Source organism: Megalobrama amblycephala, linkage group LG11 (genome assembly GCF_018812025.1).
Source record: "Megalobrama amblycephala isolate DHTTF-2021 linkage group LG11, ASM1881202v1, whole genome shotgun sequence".
Taxonomy (NCBI): domain Eukaryota; kingdom Metazoa; phylum Chordata; class Actinopteri; order Cypriniformes; family Xenocyprididae; genus Megalobrama; species Megalobrama amblycephala.
The window spans coordinates 27,775,885-27,803,706 of NC_063054.1; the positions used below are offsets into that span (position 1 = coordinate 27,775,885).

At 37.7% G+C, this 27,822-nt stretch overlaps 1 protein-coding gene across 9 annotated transcripts in view; it reads left to right on the forward strand.

Moving 5' to 3' along the window:
• The window catches only part of LOC125278215 (phosphodiesterase 4D interacting protein), a 75,820-nt gene that overhangs the window by 43,055 nt on the left and 4,943 nt on the right, over positions 1–27,822 (forward strand). For 5 of the 9 annotated variants that reach the window (XM_048207131.1, XM_048207133.1, XM_048207134.1 and 2 more), the window contains 31 exons: positions 1,299–1,436; positions 1,620–1,739; positions 1,977–2,069; positions 2,200–2,568; positions 2,658–2,762; positions 3,512–3,649; positions 3,740–3,919; positions 4,005–4,199; positions 4,297–4,575; positions 4,649–4,768; positions 6,381–6,435; positions 8,405–8,505; positions 9,063–9,232; positions 9,330–9,465; positions 9,545–9,689; positions 11,677–11,793; positions 11,902–12,334; positions 13,354–13,589; positions 13,696–13,750; positions 20,529–20,773; positions 20,889–21,032; positions 21,573–21,761; positions 22,810–23,079; positions 23,178–23,309; positions 23,445–23,570; positions 25,100–25,289; positions 25,408–25,529; positions 26,019–26,147; positions 26,262–26,354; positions 26,464–26,660; positions 26,833–26,964. In XM_048207131.1, coding sequence (XP_048063088.1) covers positions 1,299–1,436; positions 1,620–1,739; positions 1,977–2,069; positions 2,200–2,568; positions 2,658–2,762; positions 3,512–3,649; positions 3,740–3,919; positions 4,005–4,199; positions 4,297–4,575; positions 4,649–4,768; positions 6,381–6,435; positions 8,405–8,505; positions 9,063–9,232; positions 9,330–9,465; positions 9,545–9,689; positions 11,677–11,793; positions 11,902–12,334; positions 13,354–13,589; positions 13,696–13,750; positions 20,529–20,773; positions 20,889–21,032; positions 21,573–21,761; positions 22,810–23,079; positions 23,178–23,309; positions 23,445–23,570; positions 25,100–25,289; positions 25,408–25,529; positions 26,019–26,147; positions 26,262–26,354; positions 26,464–26,660; positions 26,833–26,964 — 5,154 coding nt within the window. The remainder of the gene's footprint in view (positions 1–1,298; positions 1,437–1,619; positions 1,740–1,976; positions 2,070–2,199; positions 2,569–2,657; positions 2,763–3,511; positions 3,650–3,739; positions 3,920–4,004; positions 4,200–4,296; positions 4,576–4,648; positions 4,769–6,380; positions 6,436–8,404; positions 8,506–9,062; positions 9,233–9,329; positions 9,466–9,544; positions 9,690–11,676; positions 11,794–11,901; positions 12,335–13,353; positions 13,590–13,695; positions 13,751–20,528; positions 20,774–20,888; positions 21,033–21,572; positions 21,762–22,809; positions 23,080–23,177; positions 23,310–23,444; positions 23,571–25,099; positions 25,290–25,407; positions 25,530–26,018; positions 26,148–26,261; positions 26,355–26,463; positions 26,661–26,832; positions 26,965–27,822) is intronic. The other 4 variants (XM_048207127.1, XM_048207126.1, XM_048207128.1 and 1 more) reach the window with 4 other exon arrangements.

Below are 27,822 nucleotides of genomic sequence, written 5' to 3' on the forward strand. Positions count from 1 at the left end.
TTTTGTTCCCAGAGCTCTCCAGCTCTCTGATTGCTTTTGATTACTAGGTTACCCATCTTCTTCTTAGCAACTCTTTCATAGCAACTGTTGTTGTGAGCAACAATGCTTCCTGCCACAGGCCAATTCCGAAAGGATCATATATTCTTGCTCTTCTAATGAATACATATTGGCTGTGTAAATTTGGGGTCAGATTTTTATTAAAGAAATGTATACTTTTATTCAGCAAGAATGCATTAAATTGATCAAAAGTGACAGTAAAGACATTTATAATGTTACAAAAGATTCTATTACAAATAAGTGAAATTTCTGTTCATCAAAGAATCTTAAAAAATGTATCAAAAACAAAAATAATAAGCAGCACAACTGGTTTTAAGATTTATAATAATATAATCAATGTTTCTTGAGCACCAAATCAGCATATTAGAATGATTTCTGAAGGATCATGTGACACTGAAAACTGGAGTAATGGCTGCTGAAAATGTAGCTTTGCATCACAGAAATGAATTACATTTTAAAATATATTAAAATAGAACAAAGTTATTTTAAATTGTAAAAATCTTTCATAATTTTTACTGTATTTTTGATCAAATAAATGCAGGCTTGGTGAGCATAAGAGACTTCCTTCAAAAACATTAAGAAATCTTACAGACCTAAACCTTTGAATGGTGTATATATCTTAAAAAAAACACTATTAAGTATATATGATCTTTTTGGCAGTATAAATTTATGTAATGTTTAATCTAACCTATCAAAAGGTACACCCTCATTGTGTGAGCCCATGTAGTGACAGATAAAGAAACAGGCAGTGTGAGTAATTTGATCTTTAGTGTTCAGTATTGTACTGTGCACAGGCAGTTGTAATCACTGTATGTTACTGTAGACAGGGCTGGATCAGAAACATTATCCTCCAGTTAATGGTGCTACTGCTTTTGTGCTAGACAAACTTATTTTTGCACACAGGCAAGTCTCTATTTATTATAGAGACTAATGTTTTTTATTACAAGATGGTATGATAGCTAGTAAATAGAGAAAGAAATAATGCTAAGTGAAAATGAAAAACAAGGAAATGAACGGCATGCCGCCATGGAAAAATAGGACTTCCTGAGGAAGTTGTAGAGGGAGGCTATGGTCGTAACTGTTTGTTCAGCACTGCGTGTGTCCTCTCACATCAATACACATTTTTTTTTTAAGCATATATGCTCATTTAGTAATCAGAAAAGCAAAGTTGCATCACATTTTAATACATTTCGCAGTAAACATTTTAAAGTATTTGTTTGTGTGATCTGTCTGTGTCTCAGAGGTTGATTGAGGAGCAGCAGTGTCAGCTGGCGGAGTATGAAAGCGCAGCGGGTCAGTGTGTGAGTGAGCTGCAGAAGGCCCAACAGCAGGTCCAATCTCTCCAGACCAAGATTCGAGAAAGCGAGGCCAGTAATAAGGTATTGGCATCAAATGTAAAAGCTGTTTCATCAAGCAGTGGTTATTTGTCTTTTGACTGTCATCTTGTTATTGTGTACTCTTCTTTGCTGTGTGTGTTGCTATGGCATTTTTATGTCTCAGCAAGCATGAGAATCATCAAATCATTATTGCACTGAGCTCTTTTGTTTTGTTTGTGTTCACAGAAGTTACAACAAAGGCTCGGGGACATGGAAAGTGAACTACGTTCTGTCAGAGAAGCAGCATGTGGTCAAGAGAGAACAATACAGACCTTGAGTGACTCACTCAACACTAAAGACTGTGAGGTATGTCTGCCCCTTAAGCGCAAAGCAGTGGCTGGAATATCAGGCATTCCTCACATGCTTGAGACACACTGTTTGGCATTTGGACTTTTAGATAACGTATGGGAAAAGTTAGATAGATTTGAAGAAGTATAGCCACATAAATCTGTGAACGATTTATTCAAATGTAGAAAACAAAAAAGGAATTCAAACTATATTAATAATGTAATATTAATATAAACTAATGTCCTTTCCTGCTAGATTACTGATCTCCGTCGGCTCATTGAAGAGCAGAATGAGCTTCTGCGCTCTCTGAAACAACAGAACAACCATTACCAGCTTCAGCAGCAGCAGGTGGGAATCCTTCAGTAAAGCTTAAAGATCACACTCCTCAACATTTCATTTGTATCAGTTCTGTTAAATGCTTAGCATTAGTTTTACACAGCCACTAGGGAATGAGTATATCTGGTTCTCGTTGGTGCAGGTGTCTGGAGTGACTCCGAGCCGTCTGCAGGCTGATCTGTTGGAGCTCCAGGGCTCTCTGTTCTCAGCCCAGCTTGAGCTGCAGGGCCTTCAAAGAGCACAGCAGCAGGGCCAGAGGCGAGAAGACGACCTGGCCCGTGGAAACCAGCGTCTCCAGGCTGACCTGCAGGGAGCCCTGCAGCACCACCAGGAGGCAGAAAGACACAACCAGGATCTACTGGCTGCTCTAGAGAGGGCTCGCTTTGATGTACAGCAAATGGAGGACAAATGGAGAGATGAAGGAAGACAGAGAGAGAAAGAAGTTGAGGAAAGAGAGAAGACCATCCGAGAACTAAAGACTTCACTAGAGCACAAAGAACAACTAATACAAGTAAGACATACAAAGAACATTTTGATTATTAGTTCTAGTATTAGTATCGATAGACTTGTTCATCTCTGATGCTTTATACTCTTGATCAGGACTACAGAGAGATGGTGGATGGTCAGAAAGAGCCTGCCGGAAATAAAGACAACCTCATCTTCAAGCTCAAACAACGCATTCAGGAAAGAGACAGAGCATTGGAGGTACATAAGCATATTTTTACAAAACATACAGTGCCATTATTATTAATATTAATAAAATATATAAATAAATAAAATAAATTAATACGTTTATTTAATTTTCTTTATTTGTCTTAATGATCTTAAATTATTTTAAGTGACACAGAAATGTACATTACTGTACATTACTTATTTTGTACATTACTAATTTTAGCTCAGTAATATTTTTAATGTTTTTAAAAGAAGTCTCTTATTCTCACCAAAGCTTCATTTATTAGATTTTTAAAAAATACAGTTAAAACAGTAATATTGTGAAATACTATTACAATTTAAAATAACTGCCTATTTCAGTATATTTTAAAATGTAATTTATTCCTGTAATGGCAAAGCTGAATTTTCAGCATCATTACTACAGTCTTCAGTGTCACATGATCCTTCAGAAATCATTCTGATATGCTGATTTGCTGCTCAAGAAACATTTCTTATTATCAATGTTGAAAATAGTTGTGCTGCTTAATATTTTTGTGGAAACTGTGATACATTTTTTTCAAGATACTGAACAGAAAGTTCCCAGAACAGCACTTATTTGAAATAGAAATCTTTTGTAACATTATTAATGTCTTTACTGTCATTTTTTATCAATTTAAATTTTCAGAATTTTTTATGTAGTTCAGCATTTATTTAAAATAGAAATCATTATAAATGCTTTCTTGCTTTAAAATTACTATTGTATACGAAATGTGCAATATCAAACTTTGCCTTGCCTGTCTCAGCGAGCTGTAGACGAGAAGTTCACGTGCATGGAACAGAAGGAAGACGAGGTGCGTAAACTTCAACTGCTACTGAGAGAGAAAGAGAGAGACCTGGAGAAACTTCGATGTGTGCTTTCCAACAACGAGGAAACCATCACGGTATTGATGTCACACGCTTATCCTGCTAAAATTGTGAATACCAGCATTAAAGTTCATTCAAAACTATTTTGAATGTTCTTATCTTTACAGAGCCTGGAGTTGTTGTTGCGTGGCAAAGGTTTAGAGCTGGAGCAGGTGTGTGAGGCCTGGCGCAATGCTCAGGGTGTTCAGCGTGAGAGAGAGGAGTCACACATGCGCAGCCTGAGAGAAAGAGACACTTTAATCAGCCAGCTGCGGACATCGCTGCACACACGCACCAAAGAGGCGGAGGTGAACACACGCTTCAGATATATTGCATATCTATGTTCTTTTTAACTCTTTAGGTTCATTCCATCCAACATGCATCTCTATGCAGGATATGACTGTAGTTCTGCTCAGCAAGATGCCAGTCGGGTCAAGTGAGGTGGCTGAGGAGCTGAAGTCTCGGCTGCAGCTGAAGGAGCGCTTGTTCCAGGAGCTTCTGTCGGACCGCACCAAACAGACTCAAGAGCATTACTCACAGGTCCAAGACCTGCTAAACACCATCAACTCAAGAGAGCAGTACATAAAGGTGACACTCTACCACTGATCTCTAAACTACAGGCTTCATAAAAATCTGTTATCTCTTGAGCTTTATATAGCTTTTAACATTACACTCAATCTCCCAGGATTCTGCAGGGCGTGTGGGTCAGTTAATGGCTGAACAGACTGCTCGATTGCAGGAGCTACGCAGGCAACTTGGGTCGGCAAACCCTCAGTTAACCGAAGTCGACAAGCAGGCGCTTCAGGATGAGCTCCAGTTGACCCTGCGCAGAGAAAGAGAGTCCCAGAACCAGCTTACAGTCTTGCGCTCCACCCTGGCGGCCCATCAAGACCAGCTCCAGGCCCAGGCCTCAGATCTGGAGGCCTTAAGCAGGACTGTGAGCATCAAAGAGGAAATCATCAAGGTTTGTGTTTAGGCTCTGAGTTTAAAATATGATATTTTAGTACATGTGTATATTTATCAAGTTTATTTTTCAGGATCTGCAGATGCAGTTGGTGGAGCCATCAGGTTTACCACTGGTGGAGCGCTTGACCCAAGAGCTGCAGCTGCTGAGAGAGAAAGTGGAACATCAGGATGCCACCTGCATTAATCACAAGGTAAGTAAAGAGCGTCAACACAAATAACTGAGCTTAAAGGGATAGTTCACCCAAAAATCTAAATTATCCTATGATTGACTCGCCTTCAAGCCATCCTATGTGTATATGACTATCTTCTTTCAGACAAACACAATCTGAGTTATATTAAAAAAAATCATGGCTCTTCCAAGCTTTATAAAGGTAGTGAATGGGGCTCCTGATTTTGAAGTCCAAAAAAGTGCAAACATCCATCATAAAAGATATCCACTCGGCCCCAGTGGTTAATAAAGGCCTTCTAAAGTGAAGTGATGGGTTTTTGTAAGAAAAATATCCATATTTAAATCTTCATAAACTAAAATTACTAGCTTCCGGCAGACGGGCTACTCAAATTTTGACATGACGCAATGATGAACGCGGAAGGGCAGAGGATAGAGCAAAACAAAACAAAACATGAATTAGAAGCCTAAAACGAGAATTTTTAAAGAGAAATGTCAGAGCATTTCGATATAAGAGAAGAGGAGCTTGAATTTGTTGCCTAGCCCTATTTGTTTAAACCGCAAGAGGCGTCTAAGCTTACGATACTCCTACATCCTGCGACATACATCGCATCAGGGGTTACTCTTGTGACATAAGTCGACTTGTATAGTTATTTTAGTTTATAAAGTTTTAAATATGGATATTTTTCTTACAACAACCAATCGCTTCGCTTCCGAAGGCCTTTATTAAAGGAACACTCCACTTTCTTTGAAAATAGGCTCATTTTCCAACTCTCCTAGAGTTAAACAGTTGAGTTTTACCGTTTTCAAATCCATTCAGCCAATCTCCGGGTCTGGTGGTACCACTTTTAGCATAGCTTAGCATAGTTAAGCACAGGCTTAACTGATATTACGCAGCGTCTCTCACAAATGTCTCCATGGTTACAAGGCACGCTCCCTGTCCAAACAGGGGGGTCACAGGCGCTGCATAATATCATTGCGCCTGCTGCACCCATGGTATGGCAGCAGAGTTCCTTGATTATTACGCCGGAATGAGAGTATAGTTCCTAGCCATATCAGCCTAGAAAATCGCAACTTTTAATTTTCCGTCAGTCTTAGTACACAATGTAACTACAGAATAGTCAAGTTTTAAATAGGAGAAATATCGAAACTCTTTGGTCATTTTTGAGCGAGATGCTAACGGTCTAATCAGATTCAATGAACTATGCTAAGCTATGCTAAAAGTGGTACCGCCAGACCCGGAGATCGGCTCATTAGATTCGAAAACTGTAAAACTCAACTGTTTAACTCTAGGGGAGTTGGAAAATGAGCCTATTTTCAAAAAAAAAAGTGGAGTGTTCCTTTAACCCCCCTGGAGCCGTATGGATTATTTTTATGATGGATGTATGCACTTTTTTGGACTAAAGAGCACCATTCACTACCATTATAAAGCATATTTTTTAATATAACTCCGATTGTTTGTCTGAAAGATGATGTTGGTCATATACACCTAGGAAGGCTTGAGGCTAAGTAAATCATGGGGTAATTTTTGGGTGAACTATCCCTTTAAACAAAATAGCAAAATATTATACTACAACACATGGTACTGTACAATTTCAGCTTTTTATATATGTACTGTATGATTATTATTTTTTAAGCAGGCTGTTTTGGATCCACTGGTGTCCATGGAAACAGGACATGCTGATTTTGGAGGTGGGGACAGGCTGCAGTTTGGTCTGTAATGTGGCCTCTCCCAGGCTGCAGAGGACAAATGATGCTTTGTGCATTTCAGTCATGTTCATAATTACTAGATAAGCATGTTTTGAGATTAACAAATGTTTGAAATTATTAATAACTAAAGACCGAATTGTGCATTTTTATTTATTTGAAACCACTAGAGCCTATAAATACTATTGTAATGGATTCTAACAACATGTTTACTCGTGATTCCTCTTATCTGTGTGCATGAAGTTTTTAAACGTTGTTTTTTTTTTTTTTTTTTTTTAAACAGTGCAATCATTTGTATTAGAGTTCATTTTGTTTATTTTTATTCAAATATATGTAGTTAAATGTACTTTATTAATTTAAAGAGAAAAACAAAAACCTTAATATATTAATTTGAGGACTACAAAAAAAGTTGGTCTTATATTATTTTACCGCCACTTTGTTCACTGAAGAAACCTGTAAAAAATGGACTCTATAAAGACTGTAGTACCAGAAAATTAGTTTAACTGTATTTAAGTGCTGCTGTGTTAATTTAGAATAATGATTTGTTCAATAGGTTTAGAGCATAATTTTAATATATCATAAGTGTGTCTCTGCATGCAAAATAACAAGAACTGGTGTTTGTAGCATGTCTCATACAGATTGTTTGCACTTAGTATTGAGCTGAATACATAATGTCACTGCCTAACTGATGCCTTTATGGACATTTGATTGATATGTGTTGTGCTTTCTTAATTGGTTTCCAGATTTTTTTGTATGTACCATGATCATTTTGACTCTCAGTAAATTATTTGATGAAATATACTCAAAAGGAAAAACACTGGGGTGATATGGTGAAAACCTGTCTATTCTTTTTATTCTTGGACATATATTGGGCCTTTGGGCTATTTTTCTCTTCTGTATGTCTCTCTGCCATTTTCCATTTCCCAAAGTCACAAGCACAATCAATGCCTAAGTTTAAATACGTCACAGTAAACCTAACCACCCTTTTGTGTGTTTATAACTGATCCATACAGTATATGCAGCTAAAATACTTGTCAAAAGTCCTAGAGATGTTGTTTTCGGATATTACACAACATACACAGCAGAGCTTGTGTGTCGAACACAGTCCAGAATAATAATCCCGGCAATCACTCATCCTCAAAACCCAAGGTTCTCAAACCCTATCAGTAGTTGATTTATATAAAATCTGTCATGAAATTATGATACTGTCAAATTTACTCTGCTCAGTAAATGAATGCAATACACACCAGCCCTTAGCTCCAATTTGAGTGTACATAAATGTATAGTGCGAGTAGCAGCTTCGCAATTATAAATGCTCCAATTTTAATATTCAATAATACTAGAATCTTGTTGGCTATAAACGGTTAAACCTCTTTTCAGAGTCCAGTTTCCCTGTAGTTACTGTTAATATACTGATAAATTAGCATCCTGTTGGACGTATATAAGTCAATAACATTTACACTATTTTTTTTTTTTTTTAAGTTATATGAGCTGCAGAAAAGATTAATATACCACTGAATTTACAATATAGCACTCAAAACAGACCTTTCCAATATTATGTGAACCTGCGCAAAACATTAACTTGTACAGTAATGGAACAAAACCACAACTGGGCAGTGCTGCCACTCAGGAAATGAGTATTTATCTATTTGCTCTTGCTCTTCCTGTCTTTATGCTTGTTTTTTGTGTGCTTACTGGCCTGGTGAATCTGTTTGTCACTGAGAGTCAAAATGATCCTGGATATGCGTGGATTTACGGTGGGATAGTTTGTGAATACGTTGCTGATGAAAGGTTATTCAGAGAAGCCCACTGTCAGTAAGACGAGCCTCTTTAGAGTATTATGTTCTCTAGTCTCCATAGTGACACATGCAGCAGTCAGCGCACAGTGTCTGTGTTTGTGTATGACTGCGTTTGCGTGCATTTCTGTACTACAATACAACTCTTTTTCCTCTAGGTTTCACATCAGATGATGAAGACTGCAATAGTGAGTTTGCTGACAGTGCCGAAGACGAGGAGTGCTCCAAACTGACTGCTCAGTCTCTGCTCAGCATACAGGTATGTCAACATGCTGAAAGCTTTATAGTACTGTATATATGGGCATAGTTACAAAAATGTTTTTTTTTTATAGATGTCTGAAGATGTAATATGTAAAGTAAATCTGAAACATAGTTTGCATTTATATTTAACTTCAAATATTTAAATTCTAGCTTACTATACTATACTATGTTGTAGCATACAAAAACTATTCAATTCTACATCCATGCTGACTTATACTATATAATAGTATTGGTAAGGCACGTTTATTTACATGGCACATTTCATACATAATGGTAATTCAAATTGCTTTGTAAAGGGAGAAAGAAAAATGACATGCAAATAAATAAAAAATTAATAAAAATAATATGTATTATATACAATAGTCACAGTATTGACCCAAAGTGTAAAATATCAAAATCCTAGAACAACTAGGTAAAATCATTTGTTTTCTATAAGACATCAAATGTGGATTGATGCATATAAAATGTATAATATGTTCACTATATACAGATAATTTATTTTGAAGTATAGCACAGGTCTCAGTTTTCCTAATAATAGTCTTTCTCCTTTCATAGAGCTGCGATCAGCATAGCGGTCTTAAAGGCTGCCAGGATGCAGTAGCTGAGGGCCCGGGCCTGACAGAGGTCAAGCTACTGGTGGAGCAGAAGAGGGCAGTAGAGAGAGAACTGATGGAGCTCAAGTCCCAGCTGGAAAAGGCTGGTTTCTCCTCTCTCTCTCAGATGAGGTACAGTTCTCCATATATCAAACAAAGTTACAAAGGCTATTTTACAGATAATAAATGTGAAAAAGTGTGAAAATTCATGTGTGTGCTTCTGAAACAGGAAAGCTTTCTTCAATTTACGCTCTGAAAATGAAGAGCTCAAGAGTATGGTGACAGGAAGAAAGCCTCAGAATGATGGACGGAAGAACACATCAGATAGGTCCGATGGACAACTAGTGGATGCATTTGGTACAGAGGTGAGTTTGACTTTACATTTGAGGGTAAATATTGTCCATGGGTTTTTACTGCAAACTTTCATGCATATTTGTGTTTTAGCCTAATGAAAAAGATTCGGTGCGTCTGAAGTCTGACCTTGAGCAGGTCCAGCAGGAGAGCAGAGAGCTTCAGGAGAGACTCATGGTGTCAGAGGCCACAGTTCAAGCTCAAGCTGAACAACTCAAAGATTACAGAGAACTGCTCAGTGAGTGTAAACACAACATCACCAATGAAACTGCTGGCAGAAATATTTGTTAACGAAGGCTTTTTTTTTCATTAAGAATGTCATTTTGTGATCCCACTCTTTTTCGTAAAAGTAAAAATGCATTAAATTAACTAAAATGAATAAATCTGACATCATGAAATATGATAATTTAATTTAAGACTATGAGTATTACAGTATGAATATTAAAGTCCCCCTGTAGTCAATAAAACTCCTCTTAGATCACCAAAATGACTTATTTAAAGGTGCCCTAGAACTTCTTTTTAAAAGATGTAATATAAGTCTAAGGTGTCCCCTGAATGTGTCTGTGAAGTTTCAGCTCAAAATACCCCATAGATTTTTTTTCAATTCATTTTTTTAACTGCCTATTTTGGGGCATCATTAACTATGCACCGATATATAGGTTGCGGCCCCTTTAATTCTCATGCTCCCCGCCCCCGGAGCTCGCGCTTGCCTTGAACAGCATAAACACAGTTTACACAGCTAATATAACCCTCAAAATTAATCTTTACAAGATGTTCGTCATGCATTCTGCTTGCATACATCGGATCATGTATTTATTTGGATGTTTACATTTGATTCTGAATAAGTTTGAGGCTATGCTGCATGGCTAAAGCTAACATTACACACTGTTGGAGAGATTTATAAAGAATGAAGTTGTGTTTATGCATTATGTAGACTTCAAATGTTTAAAAATGAAAATAGCGATGGCTCTTGTCTCCGTGAATACAGTAATAAACGATGGTAACTTTAACCACATTTAACAGTACATTAGCAACATGCTAACAAAACATTTAGAAAGACAGTTCACAAATATCACTAAAAATATCATGTTATCATGGATCATGTCAGTTATTATTGCTCCATCTGCCATTTTTCGCTATTGTTCTTGCTTGCTTACTTAGTCTGATGATTCAGCTGTGCACATCCAGATGTTCTGCCCTTGTCTAATGGCTCGATCATGGGCTGGCATATGCAAATATCGTGGACGTACACCCCGACTGTTACATAACAGTCTGTGTTATGTTGAGATTCGCCTGTTCTTCGGAGGTCTTTTAAACAAATGAGATTTATATAAGAAGGAGGAAACAATGGAGTTTGAAACTCAGTGTATATCTTTTCCATGTACTGAACTCTTGTTATTCAACTATGCCAATATAAATTCAATATTTAATTCTAGGGCACATTTAAACATTTTTTCCTGTGAAAAAAAAATTCTTCATGCCTTAAAACAGCTTGAATGTAACTCTGCACCCTTGCTTCATTTAGTATACGCAGTTCTATGAATATGCTAATTAGCCCCGCCTCCACTCACTCGCACAAGCTCTGAGATCCACTCGGTCAACTTACTAAGGTAAAATCTGCACAATGGTATCGTTTTTTACAATGTTGGACACATAACGCTAATTAATATGATTAACCTTTGCTTGACGACGTTATCAAACAGCTAATAATGTGTTGCTAATGTTACACAAACCATGTTCCCATTCGCCATCTCAGAGTCAGACAGCTGACTTCTGAAAATCAGTATCCTTAGAAACGCTTTGAACAACGTCAGTGGAGAAAGGCATATAGTTCATCATAACATCGTAATATACATCATACACCCGCTATATCTACCCGATTTTTCATGTCAACAGAAAAATATACCCAGATAGCCTGGCTTCGCTTTAGACTTCTTTAGAGCGTTCATAGTTAATGATATGCTAAAGCCCGCCAGAAGCACTAGCGATTTCAAACCGCGTTTTTGAAACTGTCTTTAGATCACTGACTGCAGTTTTAAAAAGAAAATATTCAGCAATGGTGTCGACTTATGATTTTGCACATGGTTTGTCTTAAAGCATATTAAAAACACCACATAAACATATAAACAACATTAAAAACTTGATTTTCACCACAGGGGGACTTTAACACTTACACACAAAAATAGAAAGCATTAAATGAAAGGTTTGTCTGGTCATTGATTTAGCGGAAACATCAGTACAGCAGGACAATAAGCAGGTCCAGGTGGACATCCAGGATCTGGGTTATGAAACATGTGGCCGCAGTGAGAATGAGGCAGAGAGAGAAGACACCAGCAGCCCAGGTAATCTCATTTGGTGTTACCACTAGGGGGCATTAATATCTTAAAGTCATAGTGCTTATTTTTACTTTCTGAACACAGTATCAAAATGTATGTCTTGCTTTGCCACAGAGTTTGATGATCTGGAGCTGTGCACATCTCTCTCCTATCGTGATGGCAGCTCTCAGTGGTGGGGTGGTCCCAGCTCACTGAACTCTGGAAAGACTGAACATGATGTGACGTACCTGCAGCAGCTGGTAGAGGACATGCGCGGTCAGCTCTCCCAGTCTCAGGCTCTGATCCGTAGCTTGCAGGCCCAGACGCGTGATCAAACTCCAGTCAGCACTCCTCGTAAGGTCAACTGGGGCTTGGATAACTCGGAGGCACAGAGTACAGCTGAGGAGGACGAGGGCTGGCAGTCGTCTGACGGCTTCGGTTCTCTCCCCCGCCAGCCAAAGCAAGACCGAGAGCTACAGGAGCTCGTCTCCCGTGTGACATCTCTGGAGGAGCAGCTCAGGAAGGGCAAAGGTCACGCAGAAGATGGCAAGGCTGTAAACTGGCCGGGGTGAGTTTATTTATGTAATATTCTTGCAGGACAGCAAACTATACACTACATTTTGAAATTTTACAGATATATTGAATGTAAATGCAAATATATGTAACATTAATCACAATGAATTACTGCAATTTAAAAATATTACATTTATTTACAGGTTTTTTTGTGTGTGTATATATTTGTGTTTGTATATACTGTATATATATTTAAAATATATAATTCATATTAAAATATTATAATATATATTAAAGGTGATTAATTGCAATTTTGCAATACAATATTGTTATAATTATGAAAATAATTATATTTTTGAACACTATATACTGTGTTTGTGTATATATATCTATATCTCTCTATCTCTCTCTCTCTCTCTCTCTATATATATATATATATATATATATATATATATATATATATAGTATTCAAAAAATTTTGTTTCAAGTTTTAAATATGACAGTTTAGAAATATTACAAGTTTAAGATTACAGTTACATTAAAGTAGTGCTGCCAATCAATTAAAAAAAATCAACTAATTAATCGCATTTTTCTGTAATTGCAATTAATCACATCTAACATTAAAGTTTTTATTATATTTTTATAATGTAATCATTTCAAATTAAACTGAAAAAATTAACTGCAATGGTTAACGCATTAATTTTGACAGCACTACATTAAATATAAATAAACAAACAATATGATTAATCACAATTATTCACTTGTAATTAGTGATTAATTCTTTAATATTTTTCAAAATATGACATTTAATATATTACATTTTATAAATGTATTTATAATGTAATATAAAAAATATGATATATTGCGATTATTTTGCGATTTGTGATTAATCACTTGAATTAATCAGTTTATCTGTTTAATTCTATCTATATATCTGTTATCTGATTAATATCTATTTATTTAGTTTATTTTATTAAAAATTAAATCTGTTGATGGCACAAAAATGTCACACCATGTATTTTCACTCTAAGTAACACAGATGCGTAAATGCTACTCTCACCAATCTCCCTGCAGTAAGTTTGACACGCTGATCCAAGCGCAGGCCCGTGAGCTGTCTCACCTGCGTCAGAGGATGCGGGAGGGCCGTGGCGTGTGCCATATTCTGACTCAGCACCTGGGAGACACCACCAAGACTTTTGAAGAGTTGCTGCGCTCCAATGACATTGATTACTACATGGGACAGAGCTTCAGAGACCAGCTCTCTCAGAGCATCTCCCTCGCCCAGAGAGTCAGCACCAAGATCAGCGGCCGTAAGTGACACATGCATACTTACATATGTACGGTAGCCATATACATCTGACAGTATCTCTGAATGCCTTTCTGTGACAAAAGCATTTATTTATTTTATCATTACAGGGGATCACTCTGAAGTCCCAGATGATAAATCAGGCCATGAGCTGCTCGCAATACGGTGAGTCAACTAAACATATAATTGATCACACTTTGTCATTATAACGCTTCAGAACTGGATCAGTTTGCCTTTGCGGTCAGTACCAAAGGCCATATTGATTTGTTGAAATTTGTTTCATATTGACAGACTGTACTGACACAAATTTCAGTTTAAACTCCCAATAAAGAGCCTTTAAAGGAGTGTCTTAGCTCAGCATATTATCTCAGTAAAGTCTAATTGCTTGCAGTGCATTAAAAGTATGTTTAGTGTGTTCATAAAGCAGAGCAGCTTGTTATGTAATGATTCATTTTGGCAGTGCATGCATTTGGTGGAATGATCACAGAGCATTTTGGTGTACTATTGACTTGGACACCAGCTGTGATGAGTTTTCACCCAGTAAGCATCATGGAAACGTTCAGTCTGTGCTGGATGAATCAATGTGAGAGACTGTTTCAGTAATGAGACATGGTCAAGTCAGTGACTGGCATTTGAGTCCTACATACATCCTCAGACTAGTTATATGTTAAACTGCATTTTAACGCATTTTGTCACTGCAAGTGTATTATCGGTCCATATATATATATATATATATATACAAAGCACTCAAAAAAATTTAAGTTAATCCAGTTATGCTGGATGAAAGAATCAGGTTTTAAAGGACTGTTTAGTGTTAAGGAAGTAAAAAGTTTGTAATGCACTTACAGAGGAAGTGTATGGGATAAATTAACCTTTTAATAGGGTTTAAAATGGGTCAAAAAGCTTGTATTTTGATTACAACACTAATAAATTATTCAGTAACAAGTTTAATTTTTCTGATTATGCATTTAAAATTGATTGCATGCTCAAGTTGGTAAAAAAAAAAAAGTCAAGTTCATCAAATATTGTTATAGTCAGAATGGAACATGTTTTTTGGCAGTTTTAGATTTAAATCTGTTAACATGACCTTTAATATTGAGAGGTTGTTTAAGGTATTTGATTTCGGTAGTCTTTATTTTTCTGTTTCCATTCCTCTTTTCTTTCATAATCTCTTCCCCAACACCTCCATCTGTAACTCACTGACTTCATTCTACTCTTTCACGAGCACTGGAGTGGACTTATTTGACTTTGCCCGCAGGCCAGTTAAGCGATGCTGTACACTAATGCTAATGTGAACTGTCAGAAGCTTGCTACATAATGTCACCGCTAGTTCTAGGGCATCTCTGAAATGTTTAGAACTCATGGGACATTTTAGCAGAATTCATGCCCCCATTCCCCTACAGGAAATTACCCTTATTTTTCTTTCCCTTACACCATCATGCATTGTGTTGAGCGGTAGTCAGCGGGTGAGCGTGCATGAGCTGGGAAGATCTGCACTGTCTGCCTGTGAACAGAATCATCTGTGTTTGTACATTGAATGCAATGGCGTAGAGATGGATTTCTTAAGCATTTTTTTTGCGATATATTTTAAAAATATCAATATTTTTGAAGTTTCTGCTGGAACATCTAGACGGATTGACCTGATTATGAGAAGGACTTGGTCGTTGCTCTCATTTCTGGTGGAATTGAGCTCTCCTGCATCCTTTTGCATTTTTTTGTGTGTATCCATGTGCAACCCACTGTGTCTGGAGGCATTCCGAGTTATCCAAAGCTAGGATTGATTGGTTTGCTGGATGGGTTAGTTGAAGAGATGGTCTTAATTTGAAGAGAATAAAGAGACAACCACTAGACATCAGAGGAACAGTATTTCTTGTGAAGTATTTCTGGTGACCAAGAACTGGTTAATTTAAAAAAATATATATTATTATTTTTTTTTTTAAATATCAGATGTGAACAAGATTCGGTTGTGTTAACAGGTTTCGCACATTCAATTTTCTACAGATACAAATGGAACACCATACAAAAATATATAAAGTTTCCTACACTATTCATTCAGTGGTGCCTCAACAACGCTACTGAATTTACATTGTCAAAAAATACAGCACGACCAATGTAAGAATCAATCATTTCTGAATGATTGACTCTTATATACTGATTCTTTTTAGTGAATCAAAATTATACAATACAAATAGCTGGGATGCAGCTGGGAGTGCTGGATGATTACTGATATACCGCAGGCTAAATTATATTGGAGTAAAGAGGTTCAGGGAACGTTCCGGGAACGTTCTGGGAAGGTTAGGGGAAAGTTCTCCAAACTAACAGGGAACGTTCTATTTACGTAAAGAAAACTTTCCTGGCTAACCAACAGAAAAGGTTAGGATGTCTGTTCTGGGAACGTTCCCAGAACCAAAAATGTGTTACCTGGGAGTGTAGTCTGATTCGCAAATGAGTTGAAATGACTCTTATGAGTTGATTCTTTGTAGTGATTTATAAACATGCAGCGTAACCAGTATAATCCAACCAATGTAGTCTGATTTCCAAACGAATGACTCTTATCAGCTTGTACTTTTTAGTGAATTAAACACGTACACACAATCAGTGCTGTCCGATTCTTGAAAAAATTACTTTAATTCAGTCAGTTTTTTTAGTGAATCACTTTAGCTAACTGTGAGATGTAAATCACTGTAGTTACTTACTGGTTATTCAAATGACAATGTGTAGTTAATGCTGATGCACATTTTGAGTAAATGAATGAAATATATTAACATGTATTTTTGCTTTGTTTTTTTTTATATATTGTTAAGAGGAATCGGAACCGGAAACGGAACCATTAAGTTCTTTATGATTCCCTTCCCTACCGCACCAAACCATGAATCATTTCCGAGGGACCATTTAACCAATAATACAGTTCACTTCTTAAATCACAGTGGATCTGTCGTCTTCATAATGGCTTTAATTGCAGTTTAGAGCAATCTTTGTCGATCTGGTAGAGCATGTCACCTCCTCGTCCCTTATTTCCTTCATAGCTCTGTCATAATGGCAGCTCACAGCCAGAAAAGGATCATATCCAGTGTGTAATCTCCTTCTGGAAATGTCTCTGTTTGTCTCTAATATTGCAGCCTTTAATGAGGTGAAAGAGAGTGAAAGGGTGCGCAGATGGCCAACCAGATGCACGGCTGGACTTAACCGTATTTTGTTGCCAGTCGGCTCATTTAGCTGGAGCTTGTAATTGAGTGAAAACGGAGGGGATTTGCATCGGTTTGATGTCCTAAGTGTTTTATGTGTGTTTTCGTGTCCTCTCGAGAACATTTGCCCTGGGACAGAGCTGTCACATGGTTGGTAGCTGTGCTGTGACTACCCGTCTCTGGATTGGGTGTTGACTCCAGCGCTAATCAGGTTAAGTTATTAAAACCTCATGAGTGAAATAGGTCAGAGGCAGCTAAAGCTGACAGAGAAAGAGAGCGAGAAAGATGAGAAGACGGTGGAAGAAGAAGACCACATCTGAGGCCATGTGAAAGAACAGTGTGACTGAATGCCAAAAGAGGAGGGCCGACAGAATATCGTCATATTTTCCTTTTTCGTATGTCTTCATTTGGATGGTTATGGATACGAAACCATACAGAAAAAGAAGGAACTTTTACCAAAATCAATGTTGTGATGATTTACAAAAGGCATTTAGGTTAAATTAGGTTTCCTAATTTTATAAGCATTTAATAGTCTGGATATGCTTTATATTTGTTTATTGGAACACAGATGTGTCTCTTTTGACTGAAGCACCCTGTTTATGCGCAGAGGAACACATCAGCCCAACGGCAAGGACCACACATACACGCACACTTCACCATGAGGGTTTGTTGTGTTTGAGAGCTCATGAGGAAGGACGTTACGTTTCAGGAAGATATACTGATTACCCTTTTCCTCCTTTGGGAATAAATAGAAAAGCACTGGTTTCTGAGAAGAAGGACTTACTGAACATTCAACATCAGTGGCTTTTGTTTCTTTCAAATCGAGACTTCAGGAATTTCAGGTTGGCTTTGTGATTATTAGTTCCTCAAGGATGTGTTTGATCTGTTCCTATAGTCCAGGAAGGACTTGAAAAAGAAGAGAAGTTTTGGCAAGACTACATTGGATGTCACAACAGTTGGTATTTTTGCATTATGTGGATGTATTAAAACTCTCCACTGTGTTTGGGAATAAACAGATCAGTCTCTTTGCGTTTAGTGTAATCTCGGGATTCGCTTTGCTCTTCACCCAACTGCCTGCTGGAGAATTCCCAACTCCTCCCCCATCACTACTCTCAATCTGGGCAAACCCCCCTTCCTTCGTCACACGAATGATCGCAGCCCAGTTACCACGGAGACCCAGTTGACAGGCGCTACACCGGCTGTCAGTAATGCAGCCCCTGATCTGCTCCTCTGTGTTTCCCAGCCAGCCGTGAGTTTGGAAAGTCAGGATGAAGTGGCAGTGACCAAGCCTCAAGGGAGCATAAGGGCTCAGGCTGGGCGGGGGGCCATGGCTCCACTTTGGAAGAACATGCTGTCCAAAAGCAGCCCCCTGTATCGTGACTCCCTCTTCTCCTTCTCTCTGTGGGAATGGCAGGTGCAGAAGAGAGAGTTGGCTATTGTCAAGAAGCAGACAGAAAGGGAAAGAAGAACCTTGCACAGACAGATTGAGAAGTAAGAGCTTCAAGGTGTTTTACAAGTGTAAATAATTTTGTAAACTATATAAAACCAAAAATTGTGTTTGTGTAGTCTAATCTTACTATCCCCAAACTTTTGAACTGTAATGTTTTTGAACGTCTCTTGCCTCTTACCAAGGCATTTATTTACTCAAAAATACAGTAAAACAGTAATTTTGTGAAATATATTATTGCAATATTAAATAACCGTTTTTTTATCAGCTGTTACTCCAGTCTTCAGTGTCACATGGTCCTTCAGAGATCATTCTAATATGCAGATTTGGTGCTTAAGAAACATATATTATCAATATTCAAACAATTGTGCTGCTTAATATTTTTGTGAAGACAAAAAGCAGTAGAAACTGGGATTATTTGATGGATATAAAGTTCAAAAGAACAGCATTTATTTGAAATGAAAATATTAGTAACATTATAAATGTCTTAAGTTTCACTTTTGATCAATTTAATGCATCCTTGCTGAATAGAGTCAAAAAAAAAATCGTACTGACCCCAAACTTTTTAAAGTTTTGTCTTTGTTATGTTTCCTGTGCATTTTACATGAGGTCTATTTGGTGCCTATGTAGAGTGTTAAAAAAATCTCTTATGGGGTTCCATTTCTGTTAGGATGACAGGTGCCTACGAAGACATTAAGGCAGCTTACTAGGTCTTTAGCTTCTGAAGAAGTTGCTAGGTGTGTGGAATAGAAGAAATACTTCACACTGCGGCGACAGACGGCAACAGACACTTCATCAGGTTTGGTCAGATCAGTGTGTTAGCCCTGTCGCCGTCTGTTACCGTCTGTCAGAGTGTGTTTTCGCCAAATTGAACATGTTGAATCAGTGTGGGTCGTGGAATATCTGAGAGCTGACGTAGTGTAATCTGGTGATCGTCTGCATTGATCGGCTTCAGTCGGTGCAGTGTAAATTGACCTTAAAATGTCAGTGCAATGAATTTTGTTAGATATTATGTAAGACATAACTGTTGGTGGTGTTAAACTTTGGTGCATATGATTGTGTGTCCGTATAATTAAAGGATAAGTGATTTGGAGATGGAGCACGTGTGAGATAGATGGCACACACTGTGTAACTGTGTGTGTGTGTGATCTGGGTAAACCCTAAGTGACCAAATGTCACTTTGAGGACAGTAAAACGTGACATTTTTGATCATGTGTGGACATTTTTTTTGTGGTCCCCATGAGGAAAGCAGCTTGAAAATCCTACTAAATGTTTTGGGTTTTTTATGTAAAAATGCAGAAAGTTTTCTGCAAGGGTTCTGTTTAAGGTAGGGTTAGTGAATAGAATATACAGTTTGTACAGTACATTGTCTATAGAAATTCCCCATAAAACATGAAATGTGATGTGCTTGGGAGGGGCGGTGTTTCATGTTTACCCAACGTTATTGGGACAAAATGTCTCCAATATCCAAAATAATTGACCTTGTGGGGACATTTTTGGTCCCCATGAGGAAAACAGCTTATAAATCATACTAAGTGATTTTTTTTTTTAAAAATGCAAAAGCTTTCTGTGATGGTTAGGGTCTAGAATATACTCTGTGTGTGTGTGTTTTGACTCTGACAGAACAAAAACAGGTCCGTCTTAATTAATCCAGCTTGGAACGAATTGTGGGTACAAAATTAGCCTAATGCCCTACATGCGGGACACACCTGGCATGTGCCAAACAGAATATGGTGACAATTTGCATGTACAACACGCTTAATTTGAATCCACATAAGCATAATAAACCCAAAACTCACTTTTATCAGAACCTGACGTTTACATTTATTCATTGAGCAAATTTAACTTACAGGAGAGGAGAAGCACGACACAATCTCTTCATCATATGTGGGTGGCACATTAACAAAAGTAATCGTAAGTGGGAAATAGCGGAAGCATTTACTTGTGTATTGAATGAAAAGCAATGAATTTTTTATTTTGCTCATGTTCTGAAAATATAGTTATATATTTATTGTTTGCAGATTGTGCTTCATGCTTGCTTTTGTCCCAACCATCATAACTAGCCTCAGCTGCAACAGGCAACAGGATATTTTGATGATCACTTGGCTTCTATTTATGCAGCTGGGTAGCCCCACCCACTGTGATATCTGATTAGTCCAAAGTCACTGCTTCTCATAACTGTACATTAATCATCAAATATCTTCTGAATGGCTTACAGACATACAGTGGTCCCTCACTGTCATCTCATGGCAGACGATTAGCTTAATATGAAATACTACCTATGTAAAATGTAATTTTTGTATGTTCTTAGGCTGAGTAAGGAGCTACAACAAAAAGACAAACTCATCGAGTCCCTACGCTCCAAACTTGACCAGCAACAACCACGATCGGATACACCTACTAGCAGCCATGCCCTCTCTGTGGCCACAGACCAATCAGACAGGACCTCTTTTGTGTCAGATGACCACGGCTCAACCAATGAGGATCTAGAGCTGTGCTCCGAACTAGATGCTGCCAGTGAATATGGCCAAGAGGAGGCAGCAAGAAGTGCCACAGGTTTTTGACTTTATTATCATCATGTTTGTGCATTTTATCATGTTTTCCCCCACGTTATCATATTCAGATTAGCTTCTCATCCACCTCTTTTCATTGTCCATCTGTTTTGTTTCAGATTCACACAATCATAGAGGCTCAGCCTCATTACATCCATCCAATCCTCCATCTATTACTTCCTCTCACAGCCACCAGTCTTCCAACACCTGTCCCAGCATGCACTGCACACCACACAGGCCAATGGAAACCCAGGCCCAGACAGGTAGGAAGAGTGAGAGGATACAAAACCACACATGCCCTTTTTAGTGTCTCTCATAACAATGTTATGTTATCACAATGTACACTACCGTTCAAAAGTGTGGGTTCAGTATGATTTTTTTTAAAAAGAAGAAATTAATACTTTTTTCCAGCAAGGATGCATTAAATGCAGTAACGGCATCCTGTTCTTCTGAAATTTTTATTCATCAAAGAATCCTGAAACAAAAAGGTATCAAGGTTTCCACAAAAAATATTATGCAGTATTTTCAACATTGATAATAATAAGAAATATTTCTCGAGCACAAAATCAGCACTAGAATGATTTCTGAAGGATCATGTGACACTGAAGACTGCACTAATAGATGCAGCTCTGGTGAGCATAAAAGACTTCTTTCAAAAAACATTAAAAAATCATACCTAAAAAAAACTTTTGAACGGTAGTGTGTTGTTTTTAATTAATAATATATGAAAAGGTTTCGTTTGCCAGCAAAAGTTTCACCCAATGAAGTATATGTAGCTCTTTCTCTATGTGTCCTCCCATCAGGCCTCTCTACTGTACCTCTGTCCAGCTCCATTTCTTTCTCCACCTCCCTCCACTGTCCTCAAATGTCCTCACCATCTGTGTTTGACCCTCAAACTCGTCCCTTGAGATCCCGTCACCCTTATGGTGGGGGATTCTCACTGGCAGAGGTTCACCAAGAGCTTCAAATGCTCCAGAAACAGCTTGGAAACAGTGAGCCTGCATCTGAGTGTGTGTGGCACAGAATAATTCATACTAATTCCATCACTGAATCTTCTTGACTAGAATAATGCTTTTTCCAAATAGAAAATCAGATTTTGATGTTAACAAACTTTTTGTCGATCAGACTTGAAAACGTATTGTTGCATTATGCAAACGGTAAATGTTGACTCACTAATACGCATGCAATTTTTTTTTTCTCAATCTGTATTTTTCTAATAAAAATATCTAAACATCCTCTATAAAAGACTGAATTGAAGAAATTGTGCAAGATAATAAAGTCTTATTTTTAGAGGATATATTGTAAATTCAAATTATTTATCTTACTTTGTTGACATGATGATTTTGTTTTCTTGTTATAAACATAGACCTCATTACATTTGGTTAGATTTATGCCTTAAGGAATTATTTATTAATGGTCTAAGATGGCATGCAAAATTTTATTTCGCTCACTTAAATTTTCACAAATTACTGAGATCATTCACTGTGAGGTAGCTTCACTCGCATTTGCATCTTCTTCTTTTTTTAACCTGCATTTGCAGTATAATTATGTTCTGTGTGCACTACCATTCAAAAGTTTGGGGTTAGTAAGATTTTTTTTAAAATACTTTTATTCAGCAAGGGTGCATTAAATTGATCAGAAGTAAACAGTAAAGTCTTTTACATTGTTACAAAGAAAAACTATTATAAAAAAGGTTTCCACAAAAATAGTAAGCAGCCAAACTGTTTTCAACATTGATAATAAGGAATATTTCTTGAGAAGCAAATCAGCATATTAGAATGATTTCTGAAGGATCATGTGACACTGATAACTGATATAATTTAAAATATTAACATATATTAAAATAGAAAACAGTTATTTTCTCTACTGTTTTTACTGTATTTTTGTTCAAATAAATGCAGCCTTGGTGAGCATACAAGACTTATTTTAAAAACATTATAAAAAATCTCATAAACCCTAAACGCTTTGAGTAATATGTATATTCTCACACTGTTTACATTCTCTCTATTAATATTTGTTTTGTTTTTTATCCCGGTACAGGCTACCATGGTCCTCAGATCAAACCCCTTCCTGCATTTCCACTGGGCTCCCATGCTCAGCTTGACCATAGCAGTTTACACCCACTATCCCATCATGCCTTTGAACAGTCACCTGTCAGCAGCAGGCACACCAGTCCTGCTATGAAATCAGGGTCAAGCCTTCTGGAGAGCAGTGCAATGTGGGATATGATGTACGGCCCAAGACCTTTAAGACCAGGCGTTTATGGAGACGTGTCCTCTGGTTCTTCAGGATATCAGTCAGGCCATACAGGTGCTCCAGCTGTGGAGAACACAGTTAATTCTAATGCTAATATGTTGTTGTCATATATTTTGGTGAGCTTATCATGCTGTTTTTATAATATACTTCAGGTCCAGACTTGATGGAAGAGCACCTTAGGGAAATTCGCACTCTCCGACGGCGTCTAGAAGATTCTATCCAGACCAATGACCGTCTGAGACAACAGCTGGAGGAGAGACTGGCCTCCTCTGTGCGAAATGGAGGTCAGAGACTTACACAATCACATTCATCCAGTCAGAAAGTCCAACAGTGTGTTTTGGCTGTAAACCGTAATATTTTTGATTATGTATTTTATATAAGTTTCAAATGTATCTATATTTCTGCCTACTTTTCACTAGGAGGAGGAGCACCCACTAACATCTATATCCAAGGCCTTGATTCTGTCAGTCAGCTGTCCAATGAGATTCGATTGCTGAAAGAGGAAAATCACGCCCTGCAGAACCAACTCCAACAGGCCAGGACAGGTAAGATCTTAGTCCTACTATATTCATAAGGAATGTTAGCAGTAGTACTATATACCAACTTTAATATATTAAGAGTAAATGAGCAAGCATAATTCTTGTCAGTGTTCGCAATGGAATAGTAGCGTAGTGCATACTGAATACTGCACAGTATACACTGCATAGGCATTTTTTCATGTTAAATTTTAGTTATCATCTTTGGAAATAAAAAGCGTTATTTTGCATTTTTAATATAATTTTGAGTAAAGATGTGTTTAACATTTGGCAGAGATTATATCTAAAGACATCAGATAATATTCAAGTCGAGTGCATTGCATTGTGGGATACAGTATTCCATACAGGAAGCTCTGTTGTATTTGGCACATTTCGCCAAATGTATCATGTAATCTGGATTTTTATTGCATTCTGTGCACAGTATATACATACTTTATATAGGTACTGCACTACAGTACACTATTAAGTATCCAATATGATTAGGATAGTAGTATGCTATTCTGAACCAGTGTTATTTTAGTATCTTTTGAGGTAACATTATAGTTTTTGTTAATATTTAATGTTTTAGTTATTTTAGTACATCAAGTTAAATGAAAATTAGAAATGGTGCCTTGGCAATTTTAAATATTTTGAAATTTAAAAAAATTCTATTTCAATTGTCATTTAATTTATTTTAAAGGCACAATATGTAATATTTTTGGATTCAAATATCCAAAAAACAATAGAACAATATATATTATATATTTTGTTGACTTGTGTACTTGCATTATCCTAAATGTTTCCAAGAATGTTTGAATCCAGAGAAATTAGCAATTTTAACAAATACACAAACCGTGTCCGTGCGTCGCCTTATACCCGCGTTACCCTCGATTTCCGTTTTTATTTTGTAGAAACCATGGAAACACGCTTTAATATATTATTTGTTTTATTAATCAGGTGAGCAACTGTTTGGATACATTCATCGACAGAAAACTAATCATTGTTATATAGCTCAAAACAGTAAGTCTTTTTGTTTAAATCTCGTTTTCTTGATTTACCACGAGTACCATATTTTACCATGCCTAATATCAATCTAGCTTACTGTAGTGTGTCTCATAGTAGCATTATAACAACTTTAAACACACAAATGTATCTAATATGATCAAACAGAGCTGCAGTACCCCACATACGCTTGACCGAAAGAAGCGGAAGCGGCATAATAAAAGCCCCACTGCTCTTGAGCCGCGTGTCATGCTTTTCTCTCATTAGCAATCGCTCCAGCGGCCTCGTTCCGCTCCAGTGGCTTTCAGCCACACCCAGCTTCATACTACAGTAATGTTAATAAATCTTTAATACATTAGCTCATCCATGAATATGATTTCTGCCCAAGTCCCATTGGATTCTTTTCCACCAGCTGTAGACGTGATGACAACAAGCCCTCATGAAGCTGCGCCTTTGATTTGAATAAGCGACCTCTAGTGGTGAAAAATTACATATTGTGCCTTTAAGTATCACAAATGTAGCCAATATCTCCTGAGATGTTTTGCATTCATGTGCAGATGGCAGTAAAGAGATGGAGCGGCTGAGAGAGGTGGTTCTGTCTGGGCGTGGCCAGTTAAAGCAGGCGGAGCTAGAGGCGGGCAGGTGGGCAGATCAATGCAGGCAGCTGCAAGCTCAGATTAGAGAGCAGGCTCAGGCAGTACTACACCTCAAACAAGACAAACAGAACAGCCTGGACAACAGCACCAGGTACAGTGTCAGTCTACAATTACTCTTGAAATTTATGTATTTGTTTTGAGATTTTGCCCTCAACAAAAATGTGTCAGACTACTTGGAATAATATGTATGTGCATTCATCTGTGAACAGGCTACAGCATGAAGTGAGTGTTCTCCAGCAGCAGTTGAGTGAGTGTCAGTGTCTAGTGCACGCACTGCAGTGTGAACTACAGGTGTATCAGAGAGTCTGTGGCACTACTGAGGGCAACACAGGTAAGAGAAACTCGTGAAGCAAAATTACTGACATTTTTGTTTGCAAAAAATTTTGTTTGCAACTCTTGCAGTGTGCATCCGCGATTCAGGGATTCATTCTTTAGATTCAGGATAGGTTGACCAAATTGATGATTGTATAAACAGTAGGGGTGTAAAAATACACAAAAATGGCAGTTCGGTACGTACCTCGGTTTTTAAGTCACGGGCCGATATGTTTTTGGTACAGCAGAGAAAAAACACTTTTTTTTTTTTATTAAACAGTGGTTTACTGAATGACCACATAAATTGCACATGTGAAACACATACTTTGCACATGGGAAATGTGGTTTTGGAGCAGTTCCCATGTGAAATCCATGAGATCACATATAGAAACATGGGAAATTCATGTAGTTTTTCTGTAAGGGGGATGTCTCTACACCCTAATAAACAGAGTATTGAAAAGTTATTTAACATTGATGTACTGATATATTGCGCCCTCTGCTACTCTAGGGTCAGGATTGAATTTGACCTTTGACCTACATGAGCGAGAGTCTAAAATACCTTTGTTGGAGCAGCAGTTGAGAGAGAGGCTGGACCAGTGTATGCCTCGCCTCTCAGCCAGAAAACAGCTATTCCACGGTGAGTTAACTAATTACAGTATAAGAAGTTTATCATGATTTAAAACACATTTGCAGATTCATTGTGACATGTTTATAATATTTCCATTGACCTTGGTCTCACCATCTGCTGTAGACCAATCACCATCTCCCCCTGTTCGAGATACAGGGTTCTCAAGCCCTGCTTCACCAGCTGTGGAACCAGATGACCCAAAGTCTTCTGCTAGTGGTAAGAGTCTTACATAAAACACATTTGATGCTTTATATAAGAGATAAACCTCACTCAACTGAGTGCGAGTCACAGAAAACTAATTAATCAATGCATATCTTCTGATTAGACTCGCCAAAGTCTGCTGCTGAAGAACTGGAAGCTGAGGTCCCTGACGGCTCCTTCGCCTGCAGGACGGGGCGTCATATGATTGGTCATGTAGATGACTTCTGTGCCCTTCAGCAGCAGCTACTGGAGGGGAAGGTGGTTATCTGCAAAATGGAGGTGGCACTGCAGTCCAGCACAGAATCGCATGACCTACCAGAGGTCAGTGTAAAGATCTGATTTAAGATGAAAGGCTGATGTGATGCTAGGGGAACAGACAATACAGAGATATGAATATATTTTAATAGGGCTGCTAGTCTAAAATGGAGAACGTGCTGAAATATTTGAGTACTCCAAATGAAATGTTACTCACGCACGGTCTTTCTCTCTGCAGGGTTATGTGAGGAACTTGCATGCCAGCACAAAGACACTGAAGCAGATTCTGGAGGAGACGAGCTCTCTCTTAAGAATGTTCTGGAGGGCGGCTCTGCCCAGCACTGACGCCTCGGCCCAGCAGCTTAAAAAGGTCAGAGAGCACTTAGAAAGTAAACATTTCAGTTATCACAATAAGTCTTGGAAACACTTCCTACTTTTGTGCTCCTACTGTATGTGACATCACATGTGAAATTTACACCAACAGCAACAGAAAATGAATTCAGGAATGCTCCTTTACTTGATTAAACCATTAAAGGTGCCCTAGAATAAAAAATTGAATTTATCTTGGCATAGTTAAATAACAAGAGTTCAGTACATGGAAATGACATACAGTGAGTCTCAAACTCCATTGTTTCCTCACTCTTATATAAATCTCATTTATTTAAAAGACCTCCGAAGAACAGGCAAATCTCAACATAACACTGACTGTTACGCAACAGTCGGGATCATTAATATGTACGCCCCCAATATTTGCATATGCAAGCTCATGTTCAAGGCATTACACAAGGGCAGCCAGTATTAACGTCTGGATCTGTGCACAGCTGAATCAACAGACTAGGTAAGCAAGCAAGAACAATAGCAAAAAATGGCAGATGGAGCAATAATAACTGACATGATCCATGATAACATGATATTTTTAGTGATATTTGTAAATTGCCTTTCTAAATGTTTCGTTAGCATGTTGCTAATGTACTGTTAAATGTGGTTAAAGTTACCATCATTTATTACTGTATTCACGGAGACGAGACTGTCGTTATTTTCATTTTTTAAACACTTGCAGTCTGTATAATTCATAAACACAACTTCATTCTTTATAAATCTCTCCAAGAGTGTGTAATGTTAGCTTTAGCCACGGAGCACTATCAAACTTCTTCAGAATCAAATGTAAACATCCAAATAAACACTGTACTTACGCGATTAGACATGCTGCATGACGAACACTTTGTAA